The following is a 25,000-nucleotide window of genomic DNA, read 5'->3' as shown; positions in this document are numbered from 1 at the left end:
CCTGAGAAGAAAGTGGGTTTTTTGCTTGTCGTGTGAAGTTCATGCCCTTATCTCCCATGGATAACGAGGACTGAGTATACGTTATAGTTTAACTTTTTTAACATTTGTAGTGACAGTGTCAAGCTGTAATAGCATCATCTCAAATTTTTACTTTGTATTTCGTACTGTAATCCTTGACTGCCTTTTTAAGACATGATAATGGAGAATCTTACAATAAAATTTGAAATTCACACTTTAGTTGGACTTGTGGTTTGTATATTTAAATTTGATTTGATTATGAAAAGCACAGGTTAGAAATAAGACTGAGAACCTGAATACAGATATGTTTTACAGAATCTTTACATTAACTTACTTTGCTTTCTTACTTAATAGTTGAAACATTATAGATTCTCCAGCAAGCCAGCATAGCGCAATATCATTATATACTCTGTTAGCTAGACAGGTCCTTGCACATTTAGGTTTTGGGTTTTCTGCATGTCAAGTTGCTGAAAATACGTACTAAGGGAAAGCAGGCATCTTCTAATGAATCCTCTCCTGTCGAACTGAATAAAAAGAAAGTAAAGGGATTGCATGATTAAGAACATTGCATTCTATAAATATTTACAAAATTGGATGTCTAGCACAGGAACAGGCTAAGTTCATCAACTCATGCTTGAGTTTATGCATTATTCCATAAGTCTCCTTTTACTGCACTTACTCATTTCAGTCTTCCAGTATGTCTTCCTGTTCCTCTCTCTCAGCTAATTGCATTAATCATTCCCAAGGGATTGAATTTAACTCTGCATAAAAAAATTTCTGGTTATCTATATTCATTTACTGTTATAGTAACATTTATGAATGAAACAGTCTTGCCACATCTATCCCATCAACTAGTTCCTAATTTTAAAAGCCTTTCCATTATTAGACCCTCTAAGACTTTTCTAATGGAGAAAACCCCAATATGATCGATCATTCCCAATAGCTGTCTTCTCAGTTCTAATACCATAATCTTTAGCTTTTTTTAAAAAACACTTTTCGCAGTGCATCTGAAATAACTCCAGGGGCTGGTAGTCCATCACCAAGTCATCCTTTATTTACATGTGGTAAGGCCTTGACACTGGCCCAGCTGTCTCGGAGTTGGCTTCTAGAATGTCCGAATATCTGATACACCTCTTATTGTCAGCCAGAGCTCTGATTGGACCAGCCTCAATCGGGGAACTCCTTTTCTTTGATGGCTAAATGCATCTGTGTTTACTACTTGGGCTTCTGGACAGTGTTCCAACTTGTAATTATACACACTTAGTATTAGAGCCCAGTGTTGAATTTGGCCTGCAGCTGTGGGCAGTACTGCCTTGTATTCTTTAAGCAGACCTAGCAGGGTTTTCTGGTCCGTTATTACAAATTTACATCCATAAGAAAGGTATTGGTGGAACTTCCTGACTCCAAATATATGACCGTTCTGTCTGGGTGTATTTACACTCTGCATCAGCAAATGTCCTGGATGCATACGCTATTGGGCATTCCTCTCCATTGGGCCACCTATAAGCCAATATTTGCCCGATACTGTATGGGGAGGCATCGCACATCAATACCAGATCTCGCTTGGGATCATAGTGTAATAACACCTTAGACAATGATAACTGTTTCTTTAGTTCCCTGAAAGCTACGGCTACGTGACCATTTCCAAGACTGACCCTTTTTTCTTTAAGAAAAAAAGTTGATGCATAGGTGCCTGGATGGAGGCCAGGTTATGTATGAACTTTCCATAATAGTTCACAGGCCTAAGGACGACCTAAGCTTGGGTATAGACATGGGAGCTGGGTTATCTTTGGTCGCTGTTATTTTATCTAACAATGTGTGCAACCAAGTCTTGTCAACACTGTACCCCAGGTAGATTACTTTGGGTGCCTGCAACACATTTTTCCCTTCTTAGGTGTATGCCCACCTGGGAGAAATGCCTAAGGACTATGTCGAAGTTCTTCAAGTGCTCCTTACTGGTCTTCCCTGTTGTCACGTCATCTAGATAAATGGCAATCTGTGGTAGACCTTGCAAGATTCTCCATTGTCTGCTGAAAGGTTGCAGAGGCTGACAGTACCCCACATGGCAGTCTCATATTGGCACAAACCCTTATGGGTATTAATTGTGGCACACTTCTGGGAATACACATCTAACTGTAATTACATGTATGCATGGCTCATGTCCAGCTTTGTGAATGATAACCCGTGACCCCTCCCTCCCCTTTGCATATAAATCCCCTATGTGACGGATTGGGCATTTATCCAGCTGTGAAAAATGGCTTACCATTAGTTTAAAATTTCCACAAATGTGAACTGTCCCATTGGGGTTCACAATCAGTATGACCAAAGCTGCCATTCTGCAAAATGGACTGGTTTTTTGATTCATTTGTTTTCCAGTCTTCTGATTTCTGTCTGTACCTTTGCCTGTAAGGCAAATGGCATTGGGCAGGCCTTGTAAAATTGTGGAATTACTTCCTAGTCCATATGCAATGTGGCCCTGGCTCCTTTAATAGTCCCTAGACTTCAGAGTATTTAATTAGGACTCCACTCAGGCAACCATTTTCTAGTTGAAAAATGTTGAGCCAATCTAGGTGAATCACTGTCAACCAATTTTACCCCATCAAGCTTAGGCCTGGTGCTTTTACTACAATCACTGATAACTGCTTTTCGTAAGAGACTAGAATCAAAGTTGTACCCTTAATCTGTAAAGGTTCCCTGGTATTGGTTCTCAATCTAGCTGAGGTCTTGCGCAAACCTAAGGGTTGGAGTCCAGAGTGAATTTTGTTAAAACTGGTTCTGCATCACGAACTGCTGCACCAGTATCGATCTCCATTAGAATCAAGTGACCATTTAAGCAGACATTTATTTTAATTGGTTCCAATTTGGTTGTTGCTAAGCAATTTAACTGTTCCAAACCCGATGTAGGTGAACTTTCCAGGTTGTATGCTTTCCTGGATACTGGCCTAGGAGTTCTGCTACTTAATTTAGGTGTTGTAGGACTCCTCTGCTGTCTCTAGTACATATACCAGCAGCTACTACAATGCCTTCCAGTCCAGGTCCTGATGAAAATTAACTGTTCAGCCACAGCTGGGCTTTGTTTTAGGATTTTGCTGTGGGCTGACTTAGAGGCCCTCTGTTCAGGATATGTCCTAAGTGTGACTATGCAGTTGCCTTCACTCAAGTGGTGTCCCCTACACTCAGTTGGACTGGCAAGGGAGTCCACCTCCCTCAGAATACCCTACAACTCATATGCTGCATTTTCCACATTTTCTAATGACAAAGCCAGTTATATGTAGTGCCAGTTTGAAGTCCAGTTGGGCTTCAGCTTGTAGGCATCTTGTGCATCATTAATCCCACATACATACCAGTCTCTCAGCATCTCATTAAGTGTTAAACCAAAGTACATACCTCTGCCAGTCATCTGAACCTAGTCAAAAATCCAGACACCAATTCCCCGGTTTTCAAATAAAACCGATAGCATCTCAAGAGTTAGAGGAGGGTTGGAGGTCATAATATTCCTTAACTAAATATGTCAATTCTTGAAAGGTTTCAGAATCTGTTGCCTCAGGGAAAGTTAGGCTCCTTATAAGAAAAAAAAGCTGCAGGTCCACAATCTGTCAGGAGAATTATTCATTGCTTTTCATCTACCCCAATATCACTTGCCTGGGGGGGGGGGGGAAAAAGATGTATTCTTTCCACATACTGGGCCCAGTCTTCAGTCAGGTCAAACATGTCAAGTTTCCCAAATAACGGCATGATGCCAGAAATATTTACCCCAACTCAAAGATGATTGTTGCAAGTTTCTTCAGGTTCTTTACTCTTATTGCCACTGAAATAACCTCAAAGAGGCAGGTAACCTGTCACCAAATCACCTTTTTTATATATACGCTGGTGTAGTACTTGACACTAATCTGGTTTTCTCAGAGTGAGCAGAACCTCTGACACTCCTGTTTATATCTGTCAGCCAGGCTCCCTGATTGGACCAGAATGACAGCCTCAATCAGGGAACTCATTCTGTAATGTCCATCTGGCTGACTTTTTCATAATCACTACAGCCTTGGTCTTATACCATAAAAAAGGAGACAAAGGACCGAATGTTTAGACCCTGATAAAGTTGGGAGTTCAAGGTCCGGTCTCAAAAATACCACTGCTTGCACATTTTGAGACATTGTTCCCAGCACCAGCATTGTTCAACAGCCAGGAGAATTCTGGGGTAACAAACCTGCCTGTTTCCCAATTAGGGCCAGTTAACGTTGCTAAAGACCTCATTGTTAGCTTGTTGAAGGGGAAGGTTAACATTTTCACAAACACACAGGTTGAATGCAGTTTCTGGCATTGACCACCTGAAGGTTGGCTGGTATACAGAGCAGTCAACCTTGACTGCCTTAGCTCTGTAAAGAGCTCAGTGGTGTAGACAGGGTGGCACTGTACAGGTGACTGGGAGAGCAGGAATTGTTGCCACACCCTGTGCCCTGGGCAAGACAAGCAGAGCAGGGGGTGACGGGGTTAGGCTGCCGATCACAACAGAATGATCAGAAGGAGAGCTGCTGCAGGCTGCAAGCAACGGGACACTGTTCTCAGATTTTGGACCCTCTCGTCATAGAGTCAGAGATGTACAGCACAGAAACAAACTCTTTTGGTCTAACTCGTCCATGCCGACCAGATATCCTAAATAAGTATAGTCCCATTTGCCAGCATTTGGCCCATATTCCTGTTAAACCCTTCCTAATCATCTACTAATCCAAATGCCTTCTAAATGTTGTAACTGTACCAGTCTCCACCACTTCCTCTGGCAGCTCATTCCGTACATGCACTATCCTCTCTGTGAAAAAGTTTACCCTTCGGTCCCTTTTAAATCTTTCCCGTCTCACCTTACACCTATGCCCTCTACTTTTGGATTCCCCCATCCTGGGGAAAAGACCTCGTCTATTCACTCTATCCATGCCTGTCATGATTTTATAAATCTTAAGGTCACTTCTCAGCCTCCAACCCTGGCAACATCCTTGTAATTTTTTTCTGAACCGTTTCAAGTTTCACAACATCCTTCCTATAGCAGGGAGACCAGAATTGCACACAGTATTCCAAAAGTGTCTGAACCAATGCCCTGTACAGCCGTAACATGACCTCCCAACTCCTGCACTCAATACACTGACCAATAAAAGCAAGTATATGAAACAATTTCACTATCCTGTCTACCTGCGACACCACTTTCAAGGAACTATGAACCTGCACTCCAAGGTCTCTTTGTTCAGCAGTACTCCTCAGGACCTTACCATTAAGTGTATAAGCCCTGCCTGATTTGCCTTTCCAAAATGCAGCACCACAAATTTATCTAAATTAAACTCCATCTGCCACTCCTCTGCCCATTGGCCCATCTGATGAAGATCCCGTTGTACTCTGAGGTAACCTTCTTCGCTGTCCACGACGTCTCCAATTTTGGTGTCGTCTGCAAACTTACTAACTATACCTCCTATGTTCATATCCAAATCGTTTACATAAATGATGAAAAGCAGTGGACCCAGCACCCATCCTTGTGGCACACCGCTTGTGATCAGCAACAGCACCCTCTGGTGGAAATACAGAACTCCAGGCAGGAGGAGGCCGTAGAGAGAAAAGGTGATGGGAGGTGATCGGAGAGGTGCATCATTTGATGGTGCATAGGGTTGAAGGTCTTGTAAACATGTCATGAATGTCAAACTCATCTGATTCAGGGATAATTCAGCTGAGCTTTCTGAGCCAGCATGAGGAGGATGGCATGTAACAAACAAAGCAAAATGCTGCAGATGATGGTAGTCTGAAATAAAAACAAATGCTGGGGAAACTTGGGTGTGGCAGCATCTGTAGTTTAATGTTTTGAATCCAGTATGACACTTCTTCAGATATGAATAGGGCTAGAAAAAGCTGGAGGGTTTTTAATGCTGTTGACAGAAAGGGAGAATGAGCAAATGGAACCGAGCAAAAGACAAAATAAGTGCTACTGGTGGTGGTAAAGAAGACAGTTGTACAAACGTATAAATGATAGGTGTGAAAAGGAGAAAGTGGATCCACTTTGCTGAGATCAAAACCAAGAAAATAAAAACAGGGCACGGTGGGGTGGTGGTTGTAATCAAAATAGAGAACAGAGTTGAATTTAATCTTGAGTCTGAGAGGGTGTAAAGTACTTGCGTGGAAAACTTGCTTTGAGCTTCATTAGAGCGCTGTAGCAAACTCAGGACGGAAACAATTAATATGAGAGCAAGATGGTTTATTGAAATGGCAAGCAACTGAAAAGCTGGGGTGATTCTTGCAGACAGAGTGGAGGTGTTCCACAAAGCAGAAAATGCTGGAGAAACTCAGCAGGTCTGGCAGCATCTGTGGAGAGAGAAAATGTTAACATTTGAAATCCGAATTGACTTTACCTCAGAACAGAGGGAGCAACTTTAATTCTGTCTCTCTCTGCAGATGCTGCCAGATCTGCTGAGTTTCTCCAGCATGTTCTGTTTTTATATCAGATTTCTAGCAACTGCATTCTTTTGCTTCTATAACCTTTTGGCTTCCAAGTTTAAGTGCATAGTGCAGACAAAGGAAGTTTGCTGTTTGTAATTTGCTATATAATAATGCTGGATGTTATAGCTTTGCTGTTATTCTTACCATAAATTCTGGGCCCTTATGGAATTTTTTTTGTCTAAAAATTTTGGGTTGGGTGGCTTAAGGGAATTAATTTTCAAATTGTCACCATTATAACAGTGGATAGCCTGGAATTTAGTGTATCTTTAGATTTGAGATATGACTAAATCAGTGTGCCCAATTTATTCAGGTCTTTTAAGACAATTATATAGTTGAGAGAGGAACAGTGGGTGGGGTTTGATAGACCATTGGAGGTAAGCAGTAGATAAGACAGTTATTTGTGTGATACCAGCTTAGTACATTATTTTATGAAGAAGCTAAAATGTTACAGTTTTAAAAGTATTACAGTTTCAAGAATCTGAAACCAATTGTTTAATTACTGTAGTGGTGTGGTATGTTTAGATCCCCATTGAGCACTTGCCACATAATGGAAGCAAATGTATTTGAAATATTTATCTTTTAAGTAGCCTGATTAAACAGGACTGCCCCAATTTTAATACCAATTCCTGCTCAAATCTTTCAGGAAATTGTCAATTGTAACATTCAGTTTGGTGTGAATTGTGTTTTTGTAGTTCAGTTTACAAATCTTCTTCGGCGTTTGGCGTACATTGCAACAAAATATGATGTGACTCAAGATATTTTCCAAAACATTGTGGATGAAATTGGTTTTCCTGGGTGAAATTATATTTAAAACGTGTTTATATATCCTTCACAGAGCCTTGTAATTAGCAGATGGTTAGCCTGTTAGGTGATGTTGTCCTTTGACATATTTGGAACAAATCCAGTAATATTTTGGGAAAGTTAGCATGGGAAATTTCATTTCATATTTGCATTGGCCATCATGCTGAAATTATATCTCCAGTGTTTGTGTCCTGGGAAAATGAGGCTGTTTGTTTAGTATTGTGGTGCATCCAGTGACCAATTTAAGTAAAGCTGCTGCAATATGAAGGATGCATTCAGGTCGAAGTAAAGTGAGGTTTCTTTTTTATTGCATCTCCAAAAGTGCTCATGTACTGAGGTGTGTGTCCTTTAGCATCTCACCCACTGGCCATTTTTGATACCACAGTTGATGCTGGATAAGGAATAATGGCCAGCTGTTCAACTGTGGTATAACAGAATTGACAAATCTTTTCTCATCTTCTTTGCCACACCTTTAATTTCCAACAAGTCCAGTGTTTGGGAGATCACTTATTATACTTTCTGTATCATGGGAAATCCTTAGTATGGGGGACATTACTGGGATCCACTTTCTGGACTCTCTCAGTACATCAACTAAAGGACAATGGATTGAAACACATAATGCTTTGAGCACTAAATCGCTGTGTGGGTGGAGGTGGAGGGGGGAAAGCATTGTCAGTGGCATTGGACCCACTGACAAGAAAGTTTGTCAGATCAAGCTCCAATCAGGTAGTTCAGAGCTGACTGCCAGACTTCCCAGCGAATCGGTCCTTGATGCTGAAGTCCCAGCTCACCAGAGCAATTAGAGGCTCACAGATTCTGTTTTCAAGAGTCCTTTTGAAGGTCTAGCTGTCAGGAGATCAAATGGTGAGAAAGTAGGCCATCTTCTTATAAGTAAGGGGCCACTGGGGACTGTCTTTCAGCAGCCATGTCAGTTCCCCCAACTTTGCCCCTTATTGGTATCAGGTCAGGGCAAATGGAGACCTCCTCATCCCTTCTACCAATCACAACCTGAAACTCACTGCCACTTTCTAAAGAAATGCAAAATAAACAAATTTTAAAAAGCAGCCTCTTTTCAAAGCTGTTGGTGGATGTTCAAGCCTTTAACTGGTCAGTAATTGACCACTTAAAGGTCGAAATGGACTTTGTTGTGTAGCACTTATTTGCTGAAGTGGGCTAGTATCTCTATATGGCCAATTCACTCAATTATTTGCTCTTCTTGCTAATCCAGGGAAGACAAAGTTGCAGCCACTGTGTCCTAGTTACAAAACTAGGGTACAAACTGCTGGTGGTGGTGTTCTGTACAACATCCCACTGCCAGATGATTGTTGTCAATGCAGCTGGAGTTCTTAGCTTCAAAAGCTTGGCTGACTAGGATCCCGATCTGCAGAGCTCCCAAAAGAATGCAAGTCATCATATGTATTTATTTTTGACATCAAAGGTACAATTGGTATTGAGTTTTCCAAGCGATTAGAAGTACATTGTTTAAATCCCTGTTATTTTCATTTGATAGATATTTATTTGGCACATTTGTATGTTCTACAGCTTACCAGCATGAGTTGAGCAAATATGTTAATTTGGTTATTTGTTTCTTGTAGGTGTTGCAGGTGTTCTTGTTGGGCATCCCTTTGATACAGTCAAGGTGAGGTTGCTAATGCATTCTTGCTGATATCTAAAATGTTAAACATACCTGAGATCTATGTAAGTTAACAATTCTAAAAGTGTTACTTTGTAAAAAGGAAGCAAATATTTTCCAATACAGTCTTGATAATCTAGTCAACAGCTTTATTTTCAGATACAGCTTTCTCTAATCAATTATATTTAATGTTTTCTCTCAGACTCAATTGTAACAATATTAATGTTGGCTTTCATTCAAATACTTTCAGCCTATTCAAGGTAATGTTTATCTGATTCGTTGTACCATTGAGAACCACTTTTAACTATTAAATTTTTAACTACTGTTCTTGATGGATTTTGACCTCAGATTTGACCAGAGGGGATTGGAAGTCATTGAATGAAGGAACATTCAGTTTCATTGAAATAAACCAAGTGGTTATTTCATGATTCTTTGCTTGATGGATTGTGGTTTGTGGCAGAAATATATGGGGTTTGTGAAAAAGATACTTTTAAATATATTATTTTAATGGAAATAATTTCCATGATTATAGTGGGTTATTTTTGTGCGTGTGGATAATTAGAATGAAGGGTCAGTTGGAATTAAAAGGCTGCATTTACACTTGTGGGATCATTTCATAGGAGCCAAATCCATATTAAACCAGGCTCCTAATTTCCACAATTTTCCATCTTTAGTTTAAGCAACAAATTTCAGGGCAGTAGTGGCAATAGTTTAAGAACTGAATATGTCAAAGATTGACTAAAGCTTTAATTGCACCTTCAAGGAAGCGCACATGGCCTGTATTGCAAAAATTAGACTGCTGGCTTCTTCATGGTGGTATATGAATCTGATGCTTCCTGCATCCCCTGCTTACATCTGCTTTCAGCAGACCAATGGGAAGTCACCTCCTGAGCTATATCTCTGTCCCCAGAAGCAATAGCACCATCTTATTTTTACAGCAGCAGCATTGTAGTGTAAATGCAGCATAAGGTAAAGGGCAGGATACATGATTTTAACAACAAGTGTTGGCCATTAGTGTTCCCCAAGTGAAATGGCTCTAAACAAATGTTTATTGGCTGCCTCAAGGCACTAAGGACCCGGGTTCAATTCCAGCCTTGAGTGATTATCTAGGTGGAATTTGTACCTTCTCCCCGTGTTAGTGTGGGTTTCATCAATGTGCTCTGGTTTGCGCTGAAAGTTGAAAGAGGTGTGGATTAGATGGATTGGCCATACTAAAAATTGCCCCTTAGTGCCTCAGGATACGTGGCTTAAGTGGGTTAGCCATGATAAAAACCCCATGTGGGTTACAGGGATGGGGTAGAGGGTTGAGTCAGGTAGGATGCTCTTTGGAGCGTCACTAAAGACTCAATGGGCCGAATGTAGACTGTAGGGATTCTATGATTCCATGAATTGTTGAGTTCACTCCACATGCCTGCTAAAATGTGGATCGTTAATTACAGTACTTTGCAGCAACATTTTGCAAATTAGCCTCATGCCTTCAAAATTAGCTTGCATCTGCCATCAGACCAGTATTTAATATAGATCTGCAGACATAGGAAACCCTAGCTTTCTACCATTTTTTTTTTTAAAAAAAGACATTTGAGTGCAATGCATGAGGAATTAAACATTGGCATGTTATGGGTGGGCTGTCTCCGGTTGCATTTAATTGTGGGTTCTTCATATAAACAATGCTGAATTTGTGACTGTGCTGCAACATGTTATACCACTGCATTTGATGTATAGCACATTGGTAGTGGAGACACTGGCTTATTCTCCTCTCTGCTGCAAATTTGCAGGCATCAGCTGCAGTACTATGAAAAATACTGAGCAGATTCTGGCTGCTCCCTCACAAAGTTTGAGGAGTAATGAAAGACAGACATCTCTGAGCTGTGTCATGCTTCACTGCGTTTGTGATAGATTGACAGTTGGCTGAGACCTGAGACCAGATAGCTCAGCCACAGGATTTACTAAGAAATTATAGGGGTGCTGCGAGGTGATGGAAAGATCCATAGACTCCCAAACAATTATGGCATTTAATTTGGCATTGGGTTGGAATTCAAATGACTGTGTTTACTCTTTGACTATAACTGGCATAATATCAGTGTAGGTAAATGAGAGATCAACATTATCTGATTGTGTTATGTTTGATGGCTGCCAGAAATTTTTAGCCAGGGTACTGATGCAATTATATTGGGTTAGGAGCCTCATTTTCTTGCTATTTTCATGTAATATGTGAAATTCGTTTCGTTTAACTACTTTTACTTTCTGAGCTAGGGGCTGTCCTCATTAACAGCAAAAGTGTTACTTTGTGATGAGAGATAAGCCTCATCACGGGATTCCTAGTAAGTACAGAAAAGGTGAATTTATACATTCTCAGTTTCTCTCCAGTTTGACTATATACCAAGTGATTATCACTTTTCAGAAAAAAAAAACTGGAGTTTTAAAAATATGTAGCATGTTTCTATTTCTTCTTATAAACATTGCAGAATGTAATTTTTAACAAAGTAGCTGTAGAAATAAATGATTGTTAATTCATATCAAGCTTTGCTAAACCTGTAACTGTGATTGTGGTGGTTGATTGTGGAAGAAAATGTTATTTTCATTCCTGCCAACCAAATCTCTTCCTTTGCTGTAAGTGTGTTTGTTTTGTAGGTTCGACTTCAAGTACAAAATTCTGACCAGCCACGTTATCGTGGGACTGTACATTGTTTCCGGTCCATTATCAGACAGGAGTCTGTAAGTAGCAAGCATGTTCATTTAGATTGATTGATTGATTGAAGCAGTTTATCAGGGGAGTTATAATTCAAGTTTTTTTTCTGGGCTGTTACACCAATGCTGTCACACCACCTCTAATTCCTTGAGAGTAGATTACGACTTAAAAGTTAAGCGTTTTCAAGGCAGTTTTCCCCACTATTTAATTTAATCAGACATTCCAGTATTGTGGTAGGATTCTTTTTATTTCACCTACAGTTTTTAAACTATTCTTCTTTTCAGGAGTTGGGCTTTCAGGCTACTAGTGTTAAATTTCACAGATGTCAGGCATAAAAATCTTTATTACTATGCCTGCTGGTTAACTCTCATCTATAGCAATTCGATGTATAAGGAATTGGCAGCGGAATGGAACACGTGGACAGCCCCAGTTGCAGAATTATTCAAGATACAGTGAGTTGCTTGGTCTGTTCCATTTAAAACAGGCTTGTGGATATTTTATTCCTCTGTCCTGTTTCCTGAAGACCATTTAATAGGTTATAACAAGCCTTTTAGTACCTCAGTCATCTCACATTTATGTTAGCTATTTGATGAAGAGGAGTTTCATAGCCAAGAACATTGTGCATAGCTGGTAATAACACAAAGTTGAACATTCTGGCAGGAACTATTGCACTGAGTATGAGCTGTGAGTCAGTTTTGTACCGTTGCCTTGACCAATTTTAACCAACTTCACATGGCCCAGAGATCAGGCTTGGAACCTTGGTAATCTGTGTGACTAACTGATGCATTTCGAGAGGAGGTGGCAGAGGGGGGAGGGAACTGACTTGATTTTTTTTTTCCCCTAAACAGTAGTGCAGGTTGGCTGCCCTGAATACAGATAACCTGCTTGTTTTCATGCTGCATTAACAAATCTGTTTTACTTTGTGATGGCACCAATTGTGCTGCAGACCCACAGGCTCACATTCTTTTACACAAATCTTGCTTAGCCTCAAATTCCTTTCCCACAGCTTTTGATCTCACAATCTGCTTATTTTCCAGGGTGGAACACATTGTAAATCTAATTATACAGTTTCATTTTCAAAGACTGAGTGTGCAGTCAGAAAGGACAGATAATATTCACAGTGTGCTTTGAGCATTCTCAAAGTTTTGATTTTCTATTACTATTCTTGCTGAATAGCGTAGTACTCCCATCTTGTAATCTTCTCTGGTCCTGCAGTCCTCCAAAAGGTTTGTGCTCATTCATTTCAGGCCTAACTAGCATTCCTAATTTTAATTGCATATAGGCAGCCTCTGACGAAAACAGAGACTGCTGGAGAAACTCAGCAGGCCTGGCAGTGTCTGTGGAAAGGAAAATAGAATTAAGGTTTTAAATCCAGGACTCTTCACTTCCAAAGAAGAGTTATATCAGTGTTAACATCTCAAGCTTGATGTAACTTATTTGGAACTGAGAAGTCTTTGGATTTGAAACCTTAATTCTGTTTCTGTCTCCACAGAGTTTCTCTAGCATTTTCTGATTTTATCTCAGATTTCCAGCATCCACAGTATTTTGCTTTGATATAAGAAGCCTGAGTTCAGCTGTTAAGGTCCTAAGGTCACAGATTTCCTCCTGAAACTCTTTGTCACTCTTACCCTTTAAGATACTCCTTAAAACATATCCTTTTGACCAAACTTCTGGTTAACTACCCAAATATCTTTCTTTGTGGCTCAGTGCAAAATTTTTTTCAGTAACACTTTCGCAAGGCACCTTTGACTCCTTTGCCTTTAAAGTAGTAAAATGTAAATGTTGTTATTGTCATTTGTTATTTGGCAATTTGCAACATTAACATCAAACTGTAGATTTATTTGTCTGCATACACATTAACCTTGTTTGTCCAGTCCACTATGCACTAGGTGAGCCAGTGGAAGAATAATTGAAATGGTTTCTGCTTTTCTTATAGTCTTTATCTTTTGGAGTATGAGCTCCAAAGTGGTTTCTACAAACCTGAAGGGAGACCTCACATATCCCTTCCTATTCCCTTCAACAACTAAACACACATGCATCCTGATCAAACAACTTGTTATAAATCCTAATTGAGGTTTCCAGTAGAGAGTAACAGTTCAAAGAAACCTAGTGGGCTGTAAGTGTTATGATCATACTGCTCGCAATGAGAAGCCAAAGCCATTTTAGTGGTTGCAGCACAAGCAGCAAATGGGTGCACGAAGACAGCTTGCTGGAAAATCAGTCAGCTCGCACTGGGCTGGGAGGTTGCCACACAAGGATTGAGAGTACATGATTTTTTTTAAGGCTGGGAGGAAGTCTGGTGATCTTCAAAAGTAAAATCCAAAAATAATTCGGCATATTTGAGCAGCCATTCAGGTTTCCTTTAAGGGTCAGCAGATAGCATGCATCATTTGCCAGTGTTGAAGAACATGTATCAGGAGCCTATAGATTTTTTTAAAATTTATACTCAGGATGTGGCCAACACTGGTTAGGCCAGCATTTCATGCCCATTTTAATTGCCTTTGAGATGGTGCCATTGATCTTTCTTCTTGAATTGCTGTAATCCATTTGGTGTAGGTACTCCAGTAATGCTGTTAGGGAGGAAGTTGCAAGATTTTGACCCATAAATACTGAAGGATTAGAAATGTATTTCCAAGTTTGAATGGCAAGTAGCTTGGAGGAAAAACGTGCAGGTAGTGGTGTTCAGTATAACTGCTCTCCTTGACCATCTAGGTGGTACAGTTCATGGATTTAAAAGATGCTAACAGAGGAGCATTGGTGAGCTGTTGCAGTCCATCTTGTAGATGGTATGCACAGCTGCCACTGTGTCCCTGTGGCAGAGGGATTGAATCTTGAAGCTGTTAAATGAGATGCCAGTTAAGTCGGCTGCCTTGTCTTGCATAACATTGAGCTTGCTGACTGTGTTTTTTGAGCAGTAATCATCCAGGCTAGTAGGAAGCATTCCGTCATATTCCTGACTTGTACCTAGATGGTGGACAGGCTTTGAGAAATCAAGAGATAAAATACTTATGGCAACATTCCCAGCCTCTGGCCTGCTCTTATAGCCACCAGGTTCTGTCAATGGCTCTGTGACCTGCTTCTTTAACTCTGTCAAAAATCTAAGATGCAACCGATCTGGGCCTGGAAACTTCTCTACCTGGAGTGCTGCCAGCCTTTTCAGCATGGTAGAACATGGAAGGGAAAGGGGTAAGGCAGGATGGACAAGGCAGTACACTACAGTACCTGGCATGATGAGGCAAAACTCCAAGCATGGGAAACATCAAATCCAATGAGTTGTCCAGGATTGCTGCGAAGAAGTGAACATGAAGAATGTGGGGGTGAACCAGACTGAGAGGCTGACGACAGGACTTGTTGCGTCAAGTGGACCTGCTGTTTCGTTCTATCATGATGCAAATATGAAGTGCACAGTGCAGCTGAAACGGCTGCAAGCTCACTGAGTGGACAGAGTAAGGACTACCTTATATGAGGGAAGAAACTCCACTTTGGAACAATATAAATCCCTTCAAAGGGCAATCGCATACCGTACAGATGAAAGCCACCTACAAGCAAAATGCGCTTTTTGAACCTTGGGCAGTAATGTACTGTGTGGAGTTTAAATCCATGCCCTAAGCAATCTTGACTACATCTTATCAGGAATCAGTTTCACTAATGGCTGTGATGCACAAACAATGTATTGCAGCCTACAAAAATTCACTCTAGTTGCCAGAATAGCAGTCACCTTCCAAGGTCTCATAGCCTGGACATGGTGCAGGAGCTGCTCGCTTTGCATCTTGGACCATTAAACCTAATGTAGCACTAAGGATTGCTAGGATCGACACCTTCAATGTTGCACTTGCAGCTAGAAAGATAGTCGCTCACACAGCTGATGATGAGCAGCGAATATATATTTATAAATGTGAGAAAGTATTTACAATGAAGTTTCGCCCATGCCATCTATGTGCCCTCAGAAGGTGATCTTTCTTTGCCTCCCACCACATCTCAGTGTAGCCCCAGGCTCCACGGCTGCAGGGAGAGAGCCTGCCCTGCACTGGAGCCTGTCGGCCTTGGAGTTATGGCCACGTGGCCCCAGGAGTGGTTGTAGCCAGGAAGCTGAGACATGCTGAACATGTCCAGTCCAGAGGCAGGTGCACCCTTCTCAGACTGCCTCAAAGCTGATGCTGTCAGGTGGGCTGGGGTTGGAAGGCTCAGATACCTCAAGTGGCCTGAGAGGAGCCTTCCAGAGGGCCTGGATGTGATTCCTCTTCTGGCTGGGTGTCTGCTTGTCAGAGTCCCTTGATCCTTCTGTTGCCCTAACTTGCTGAACAGCAGTGACCAGAGTGATGCATGCAGATCTAGCAGCCCCTGAGGGTACTGGACCTGACTGTCCATGGCATCTGCTAACCTGTCCATGGAGGCAGACAGACACTTGCATGCCAGAGGCAGCATGACGCACACAGTGCGATGGAGCGCTCCAGTCTTCAAGCCAATTTGCCTACTGCCTCTGACAACCCTGCCTGCTGCTCCTTGTGCATTTCATTGAAGTTCTTAATTGTTGACACCGTGGGGCCCTCGTCTGAGCAGGGACCTGGCATCCAGTATTAATTCCAAGTCCTAGTAGCCTGGACATTTCTTCTTCTTTTATCAGCTGTGGAGATGGGGCAGTGATATGCTCACCAGCATGTGTTCCTGACTGTAACTGAGCTAACATTCATGCCAAGGTGTTATTATCTGAGCTGGTGGAGGGTGTGGGAGACAACATGGCTACTGCATCCTCTGAGGGATCTGTACTCTTTTCCTCCAAGATGGAGAAGGGGATTGAGGTGCCATTCTCTTGGCCATAGATTCCATGTTAAACCCACTCATACTTGCAGGAGATAAAGAGAGAATGTGTTGCGAACAAGGGTTAGGGGTTTTGACATGTTAAAAATTACGTTCCCTCTAATTACTTATTCTACTACACCAATCATGAGATCCATGCATTGCAACAGCTTCCAGAAGTGGAAGCAAATGCAAACCTCAGAGCAGCTACACAACGTAGAAGATGCTGGTTCACAGTAGTGTTAATGGGAGAGCAGCACAGCAATAGACAAAATTTCTTATTTGGTGCTGGGACGTGGTGGTTTTTACCATCACCACATGACTGACCAGGACCAGGATGGTGCTTCTGGATTTTTACGAGCTGAACACTCCTCCACACAGCTTGGCTGTCTCCACCGTATTGTGGTCTGCTTCCAACTGAAATGAGAGAAAGGGAGGGATTGAGATGAAAGTGGCTGGTACAGCTGTTAGTGCTGTAGGGGGAAAGGTGGTGATCCATTGTGGGTGAGTGTGTCAGCAGTGCAGAGGGCATGCATGATTAGTAGCTAGGTGGGGTGATTGGCTTCGCGAGAGCAAGTAAGGGAAGATGTTGAATGTAATTGTGAGAGCACTAGAACATGATTCTTGACAGGTGCTAGAGTGAGAGCGATGTAGCAGAGAGGAGATGGTGACATTTGCCCTGGTGGAGTGGAGGAAGTCACTGACATTTTGTGAAATCGCTGGACATTCCCATGGACTGTGAATACGCACTGACCTGGGTAGTAATCTCTGACCAGGCTATTTGGGTCTGGTGTTCGGTTCTCCTCTGTCAGTCCTGGTGGGCAAGGACGGTCCTCCTCTGTGCCACTCTATCCACCAGGACCTCCAGGTCCCTGTCAACAAAGCTGGGTGCCAGTTACCCCTCTCTCAACCATTTCTAGAGGAATTGACATAAATTGTGCAGGGCAGCTCTGAACTGAGTTCTGAGGAAGGGTCACTGGACCCAAAACGTTAACTCTGTTTTCTCCTCCACAGATGCTGCCAGACCCGCTGAGCTTTTCCAGCAACTTTGTTTTTGTTAGCTCTGAACTGACAGTGCTTGACCTGGTGCAAAACTGTGTTTTTAAGTATGGGGTCAGTGCCACAAATTGAGAGAGGTCCTGACAGTGGCAAGTAGGACAATATAACGAAGAGGGTGCCATAGAGATGTGGAAATGAGGCAAGTTTGGAAAAATAGCATGAGTAATCTCATTAGGCCTTGCGTGTTTTACGAGACCTGTCGAAATTGACCCTTAGCAAATTTCGTTAAAATTCAGCCCTAAGTTTATGAACATTCTAATTGTCACATTGCTAAAATGTTAACCTTTTATTTTCATCTTTTGTTTTTGCTTTAGATCTTTGGTCTGTACAAAGGTATTGGTTCGCCAATGATGGGTTTGACTTTCATCAATGCTATTGTTTTTGGTGTACAAGGAAATACAATGCGTTACTTAGGAAAGGATACACCACTTAACCAGTTCCTTGCAGGTGCTGCAGCTGGGGGTATCCAATGTGTTATTTGTTGCCCCATGGAACTGGCAAAAACCAGGATGCAGCTTCAAGGCATGGGTGAATACCAAGTTAAAAGTAAAGTCTACAAGAATTCACTCGACTGTTTAATTAGAATTTACAAAAAGCAAGGAATCCGTGGAATCAACAAAGGCATGGTGACCACTATTTTCAGAGAAATACCTGCTTTTGGTTTCTACTTCCTTACTTATGATTGCCTGACCAGAGCCTTACACTGTGAGCCCGATGACAGTTACGTAATTCCTAAACTGCTTTTTGCTGGTGGTATGTCTGGGATTGCATCTTGGATTTCTACCTATCCCATAGATGTGATTAAATCCCGAATGCAAGCTGATGGAGTTGGAGGAATAAACCAGTATAGTGGCATTATGGACTGTATCCGTCAGAGTTACCAGAAGGAAGGATGGCCAGTGTTCACAAAAGGGCTCACCTCTACTCTACTCAGAGCGTTCCCTGTCAATGCTGCTACTTTTGCTACTGTCACACTCTTCCTTATGTACACAAGGGCTGATGACGATTGCAAGGAGCTGGAGACTGCCTCCACAATCCAGCAGCATTCAAGCCTCTAAAGCGTCTTCCTTGTTACCTGTGCAGAGCAGCTGCTGTGATAACTCAATTTTACTCAATCCTATTTTTGTAAGTGTACTAAAGTTATGAAAATGTTTCAGGGTGTAAATAAGCTCCATGTAAGAATTAATTCTTTATATAGTCATAGGTCTAACTTTTAACAGAATTCCATCAGTTTTGTGAGACTACAGCTTCATGCCTTATATTAAATGAATGTATATATTGTATTTTAGTTTATAAACATAGTAAGAAAAATATTACTTTGGCTCATTGCAGTAGGCATGTACTGTACAGAAACTAATTAACAGGGTTGGTTTTAGAGTCATAGAAAGCACAGAGGGTCCAAGTTTGGAAAAATGAAGATTTCTAATGAAATTGCAGTACATTTTCACTTTTTCCTGAGAGTTGTTAATGGGCAATAAGGAACTGGCCACCCCTTTACACATGACCTATTTCCTCATTTCCATGGAAGTGAATGGTAAATCAGGTACCAAATATGTAGTACTAGCAGTCAATCCAATATAATGTTTCCCACCTGGAAGTAAAAGTAAACTTTCACCTCTTTAATATGAATAAGATGCATGCAGCTAAATCAGTTTGTACTCCATTTTTAGTCTGTGTTTTCAGCACAGTAGGGTAACTTTATTGGTGATTAATGCCTGAATTGTAACAAACCCTTATGTATTCAACTAAATAGGAGTTAAGCTTTCACAGAAAACAGCATTTGAGCTGACATATTAAGTCTTAGTGTTTCACCCATGCTAAATAACAAAAACTGTTAACCTCAGTACTTAAATGGCTGTTGAGCCTTGAATACTTTGCTCACTATGTGGCACATTTATCCATTATTACTGTTGTGATAAGTCAGGATCTTGCAGGCTTTTGCCCTTTCTTTTGCAAAGACCTGATGTAACTTGAATAATCCACACTTTTTAGCCAGTTCTATTCTGCAAACCAATCAGTAACATTTTATTATTATTTTTACAGTATTTTTCCCAACTCCACTAATTTCCTACTGTACTGATATGTTTCATAGCCCTTGCTCCCTCATCACAAAGTGTGCTAGTACAGTATATACAATTAGTTTTACTAGGAACCAATCACTTCACAATTGAGTTTTCAGAAATTTGTACACCTCTGTCATTTTGATACGTTGTGACACCTTGTTCATTTAATTATGATTTATGTGCAGTACACTTGTGGAGTTTCCATTTTTTATTTTTTTGTTGTGATGTGTTGATGAGGAATTGTTGCTGTGAATAAACCAATGCGGCAGCTCACCAGTCCTACAGGTTGCTGAGTTAGTCAGTTCACAGATGGATAGAAAGTTACTATATCAGGGTCCACGTACACTATTTAGCTTTCCTAACACTTAAGTAGGTTCTTCAGTGTTGCACTATTTTGAGTGCAGTATGTGCTGTAAAGTTCCTGAAATATATGTTGCTTCTCACCTCTACAGAGGTTGCAGTGTTGGAAAGCCTCACAGTGGGAGCCACAGTGTTGACATCTTGGGGACAGTTCAGCCACATTCATAATGATTGTTACAGCTAATATGAATTAGTATAATTGCGACTCGAAACAGGCTGGATGTTCAGATTCACTATCCAATGATCTGTGGAATTAGAAGTCACTCTTATCGCTTCAGTTTTGTGCAGCAGGTCCTTGTGTCAGTAAGCTTCTGGCATCTGGGTGGAATTTGAAAATAAGTCCAAGCAAGTTATTTTAAATTAAGGTGTATAGTGTATAGCTGTTTTACGCTTTACTGTTAAGGTAAAATTTTAAAGCATTACCAGTTTCATCTACCAAAGGATAGAGGTTTTTTTCTGTTTGAAGGTCCAGCACTCCTTTAAAGATTACTGTTATGCATGAACTCCCACCTGCCCATCTTTATGCAATTTCTGGAAAGCATATGTTGCCTTGGTTAACCAAGGTGGTTACGTGGCATTGAATGACTAATGACGGGTAGGGATTACAGAAATCCAAACTTCTCTGTAAATTGGGACAGGTGCAATACATATTGGTCTGAGATGCTGATCAACAAAGATTCTCAATTTTGCACCATTTCCAGGATTTTTTTTAATGGGCACTGAACACTTTATTTCACAATGTGAGAAAAGAGAAAGCATTTGTTCGTTCCTAGCACTATGATCAACTTTCTCACTATCAAGCAAATTGCAATTTCAAAGTGAGTGTTTGAATCTGGAAACCTTGAATGTCTATATATTATCTGAACAATTTCCATATCAGAATTGAAAATGCATGTTTGATTAACAGTACAGTACAGCTTTGACTTTTTGGTCAATTAGTTTGTACTGTGTATTGCTTGTTTCAATATGTTTCACGTCATGTACCTTACTATGTAAAGTACCATAGGGAGACTGTAAGGAGAAAAAAGGGAAAATAAAATCCATATTCAGATTAAGTTCATGTTAATTTTGTTTTACTTTGTACGTTTGAAGATGACAAAATTCAGTGCTTCACATTTGTTTCCTTTCACAATCGAGCTCGGTTTTTCAACCCTCTTACAATGTTCTGCATTGAAATGAGATATCACAAGATTGAAGTTGTTTAAAAACAGACTGGCAATTTCACTTCAAACAGAAGAATGATGTTGTAAATTCTCTGGGTGACCTCCTTGTCACTGAATTCAGTATTGCTTTACTGCAACTTTAAAAATCACTTTAAAATACATTTTGCAACCAATTTTATTTATGCATGAAATCTTCAAGCCCATTATACATATCTTTATTTGATATAAAGACATTTTAATTATGGAAATCTCGGTGCAAGAATTATGGAATTATGGAATTCAAAGTAATAAAGGAAACTTGCATTCATATTTTGCCTTTAATGTAGGAAAAGTTTGCAAGGTGCTTCACCGAGGAATAACAAAATTAAAGGATGCCAAGCATTGGAAATTTTTGTGTCGCTGACCAAAAGCTTAATTATTGTAGTCTTAGGGAAGATCCACAGGGTATTGAAGGGTTTAGGGAGGAAACATCAAAGTGCAGGTCCCAGACCGCTGAAGGGATATCATGCCCAAGTCATTGGAATTGTATGATTGGAGTGTATTGAATGGGATGGTGGTAAGTTGTACACCAGAAAATGATAGGAGGTTGGGGAGCAAAATAGCACTTGTCAGCACTGCAATTCAGACAATATAAGCCCCCTTTTAAGATGGTATTGAAAGCATACCAATCAGACAGATCATGACGATAATAATACCAGCAGCACTTAAGTCACTTAGGCTGTCTAGGCAAAAACTTAGTTTTATTTCCTTTGGCAGGAGAGCACCAGGCAAAATGAGTACACAAGGATTTCAAGGATTCGCTAGAAAAATAATCAGCCTTTGCCATTGCCTGTTAGGCAAGAAGCTGAGGAGCAGGACCATGAAAGGGAGGAGACATTGGAAGACAAGGAAGAAGTCAATTAACACTCTCCTATTCCTTGCCATTCCTTTGCCCACAAATGACCTCTTGTTCATAATGGGAAAAGTAAATGCCACAACAGAATAAACATTGTAATGCAAATTTATAACTTGGTTCATGTTGTATTGCATACAAAAAATGCTAATTAGCCTTATGCTATTCCTCAATGCCTTCTGTTATATATTGCACTAAGACCAAGAAATGCTCAACTTGGAAGCCAATATTTGACTAATTTTGTTTAGATCTCCCCAGGAGAGTGTATCACCTCCCTAGTATAACAACATATTCAGCCTTACAATATACTGCATTCATTCTCCACTTAACAAAAGTACAAAAACATTAAAAATCAAATGGTTAAAGTAAAATGCTCATAATTTCCCAGACTGCATTATAATCATGTGCATTGCAGAAAACTAACACATGCTCGGTTCCAGCAGTCATTATTGAACTAATTTTATTTACATCTCCCCAACAGCAAGGGAAACAGGTTAGTGTAACAAGATGCTCATCTGTTGCAATATACTATACTCCTACCCCACATAATAAAAACAATTCAAAAATTAAAATATAAAGTGGTACTTGTGCTTAATTTCTAAGAATACAAAATGGCAAAACTAATATCAATACTAGCTAAATTTAACAGGTTGGATTGCATATTTGCCTTTGGGTTAATCACTCTGAAAATGAGTACACAGAAAATGCTGGAAAAACGCAGCAGGACTGGCAACACAACTGGAGAGAGAAACGTAGTTACAGTTTCAAGTCTGTTATGACTTTTCAAAACCAGAAGTGTTGGAAAATAGATTATTTTTATACTTCTGGCAGAGGACAAGCAAGAGGGCAAATAGTGTACAATCCTAGTGCAAAAGGCAAAGGGGTTGTCAATAATGAAGAAAATGTAAAATTAGTGTAAATTAAGGTACAAAAGAGAAAGAATTGGTCCTCTCTACGAAGTACAAAGTGAACAAGACACAAATATGACACAGCTGTGGGGGAAGAGAATGTAAGAAAAATGGAGGACAGACATAATGCGGTCAGTTTCTAGCTCACTTTGTTCTACCAGCAAATTCTATAATACCAGCAAAGTTTCAGTTCCTTTGTGTCTTATGCTTTCTTCCTAAATTTCTCTTGGAAATTGTAGGAGGAACATAGACTGCATAAAGTCAATTGTGCTCTTTTATCAGATTTACTCTTTCAGGCAAACAGTATGCATTACACAGACTCTGTTGCCAATTCACACTAGACATAAGAATGCATTTTGTCACTTTAAAACAATTTACATACTTTTCTTTGTCATCTCAGCAGTATGTCACCACAACCTTCTTAACAACTCTCAAATCTCTTAAATTTCATTCCTGATACTAACATCATAACTCATTTTCACTTTGTCTTACCTTTCTCTTTTCTATTGATGTGCCCTTAAATCATGCCTTAAGGATACATTTAACTCATAAAATGAGCAAGGTTTTATCCATAATGGGCATAATTCTGGAAAAGCACGAGAATTGACTAACCTAAGTTGAAGAGAACATGGCAATTACTACCTAGCTTGTCACCTAACAAACAGTTATGCCAAGACTGTTTCAAAAGCTGTACAGTGCACTTCTTTGTGTAGCACTATTTGATGCTAAGGTGATGCGGAATTAGAGTGTTTTCTCCATTTTTACTCTGGAATATTTCAAACTCTTCTAACACAAACTGTAGTGCAAAATCTGACACCAACACATCTGGCAACCCATAAATTGCAAATCAGCTCCTCAAAATCTCAAATCATTTTATCACTTGTGCTATTGACCAAAGACTCAACAGTTATCCATTTGCTATCGGTACTGACCTATAGCACTCATTTCCTTCCACGTTAAAGAAATTGACATGGATTCTTTTTGACAGTTTTCATGTGTTTGACCAAGGAAAGAAGGGGATTTTGGTTAGGTCATTTATCATTTTGAGATATATCTCACAACATCTCACCAACTTTTTAATATCCCTGTCTACCGTTGAATACCAGAAATAGCTTCTTGCTAATCCATTCATACAGATAATCCTTGTGTAGGTTTGATGAAATTATTTTATCAATCTGTCTCTAAACACTGGCGGAATAATGACACTTAAACCCCGTGAGAGACACTCAGTTCAGGTTTGTGTGAATTACTCCTACAATTTGTCATCATTGCACTATTTAGATCAGTCACTTGTGACATAATTGAACATGTTAGTGAATAACAAGCATTTGTAAGTTTCTTCACTAATTTCTCTAGTGAACACTGGCATGTCACTAGTCAGCTTAAAAGTGAATCAGTACTCTGGTCACTTATGATATTTAATTTTGATGGCTGGTCAGTATGAGATTAACTCCCATACCTGATGCCATACTGCAGGTAAGAATGTACCAAAAATCTATGATTGGTCAATCAACAAAGTGAACTTTCTATCATACATTTCTATGTACTCGTGAAACTTAGTTACATTATATATGATCACTTTCTTTTCAAGTTGTGAGCAACTTTGTTCTGACTTCATTAAGCTGTGTGAACATGTTATAGGCTTTCCAATTTTCTGATTTGTGAGCCCCTGTGGTCGGGCGTGGAATGCTAAAACCAATTGTTTTTTTGGAATTACAGTGGATCAAGACAGCATCACAAGTTCACTTCTCCAAATGCTTTGAGGTACCACAGACCACTCTTGCTTTCACTTCAGAATAGTTGACACAGAGAAGAAAATCTATTTGCTGAAATAGGAATGAATTTAGAACAATATACAATATTCCCAATGAATTTTGTAAATTATTCATTATTCTCATCTCTTGCTTTCAAAATCCCCTCCAATTTCTACTGCATTAAACAGCTACCTGCACTACCTATTTGTTTAAGCTTTTAGCTTTGATACCATACTCAAAGTTGAGCTAGGATATTGTTTGACCTTATATTGTGCTCTTACTGTCTTAGAACAAAGAACAAAGAAAATTACAGCACAGGAACAGGCCCTTCGGCCCTCCAAGCCTGCGCCGATCCAGATCCTCTATCTAAACCTGTCGCCTATTTTCCAAGGATCTGT

The 25,000-nt window shown here is 40.2% G+C and overlaps 1 protein-coding gene across 3 annotated transcripts in view; it reads left to right on the top strand.

Moving 5' to 3' along the window:
- The window catches only part of LOC109919336 (mitochondrial basic amino acids transporter), a 36,063-nt gene extending 13,341 nt beyond the window's left edge, over positions 1 to 22,722 (top strand). Inside the window, exons 2-4 of one of the 3 annotated variants that reach the window (XM_048600166.1) lie at positions 8,880 to 8,923; positions 11,549 to 11,632; positions 17,777 to 20,940. In XM_048600166.1, the coding sequence (XP_048456123.1) occupies positions 17,810 to 18,520 (711 nt within the window). In that variant the 5' untranslated portion in view covers positions 8,880 to 8,923; positions 11,549 to 11,632; positions 17,777 to 17,809 and the 3' untranslated portion in view covers positions 18,521 to 20,940. Of the gene's footprint in view, positions 1 to 8,879; positions 8,924 to 10,208; positions 11,633 to 17,776; positions 20,941 to 21,804 lie in introns of those variants that run through there. The other 2 variants (XR_007262667.1, XM_020519330.2) reach the window with 2 other exon arrangements.
- Positions 22,723 to 25,000: the final 2,278 nt, after the last annotated feature.

The sequence above is a fragment of the Rhincodon typus genome, chromosome 8, assembly GCF_021869965.1.
Source record: "Rhincodon typus isolate 14 chromosome 8, sRhiTyp1.1, whole genome shotgun sequence".
Lineage (NCBI taxonomy): Eukaryota > Metazoa > Chordata > Chondrichthyes > Orectolobiformes > Rhincodontidae > Rhincodon > Rhincodon typus.
The sequence above is the reverse complement of the archived record's forward strand: the minus strand, read 5'-3'. Positions and strand labels throughout refer to the sequence as shown.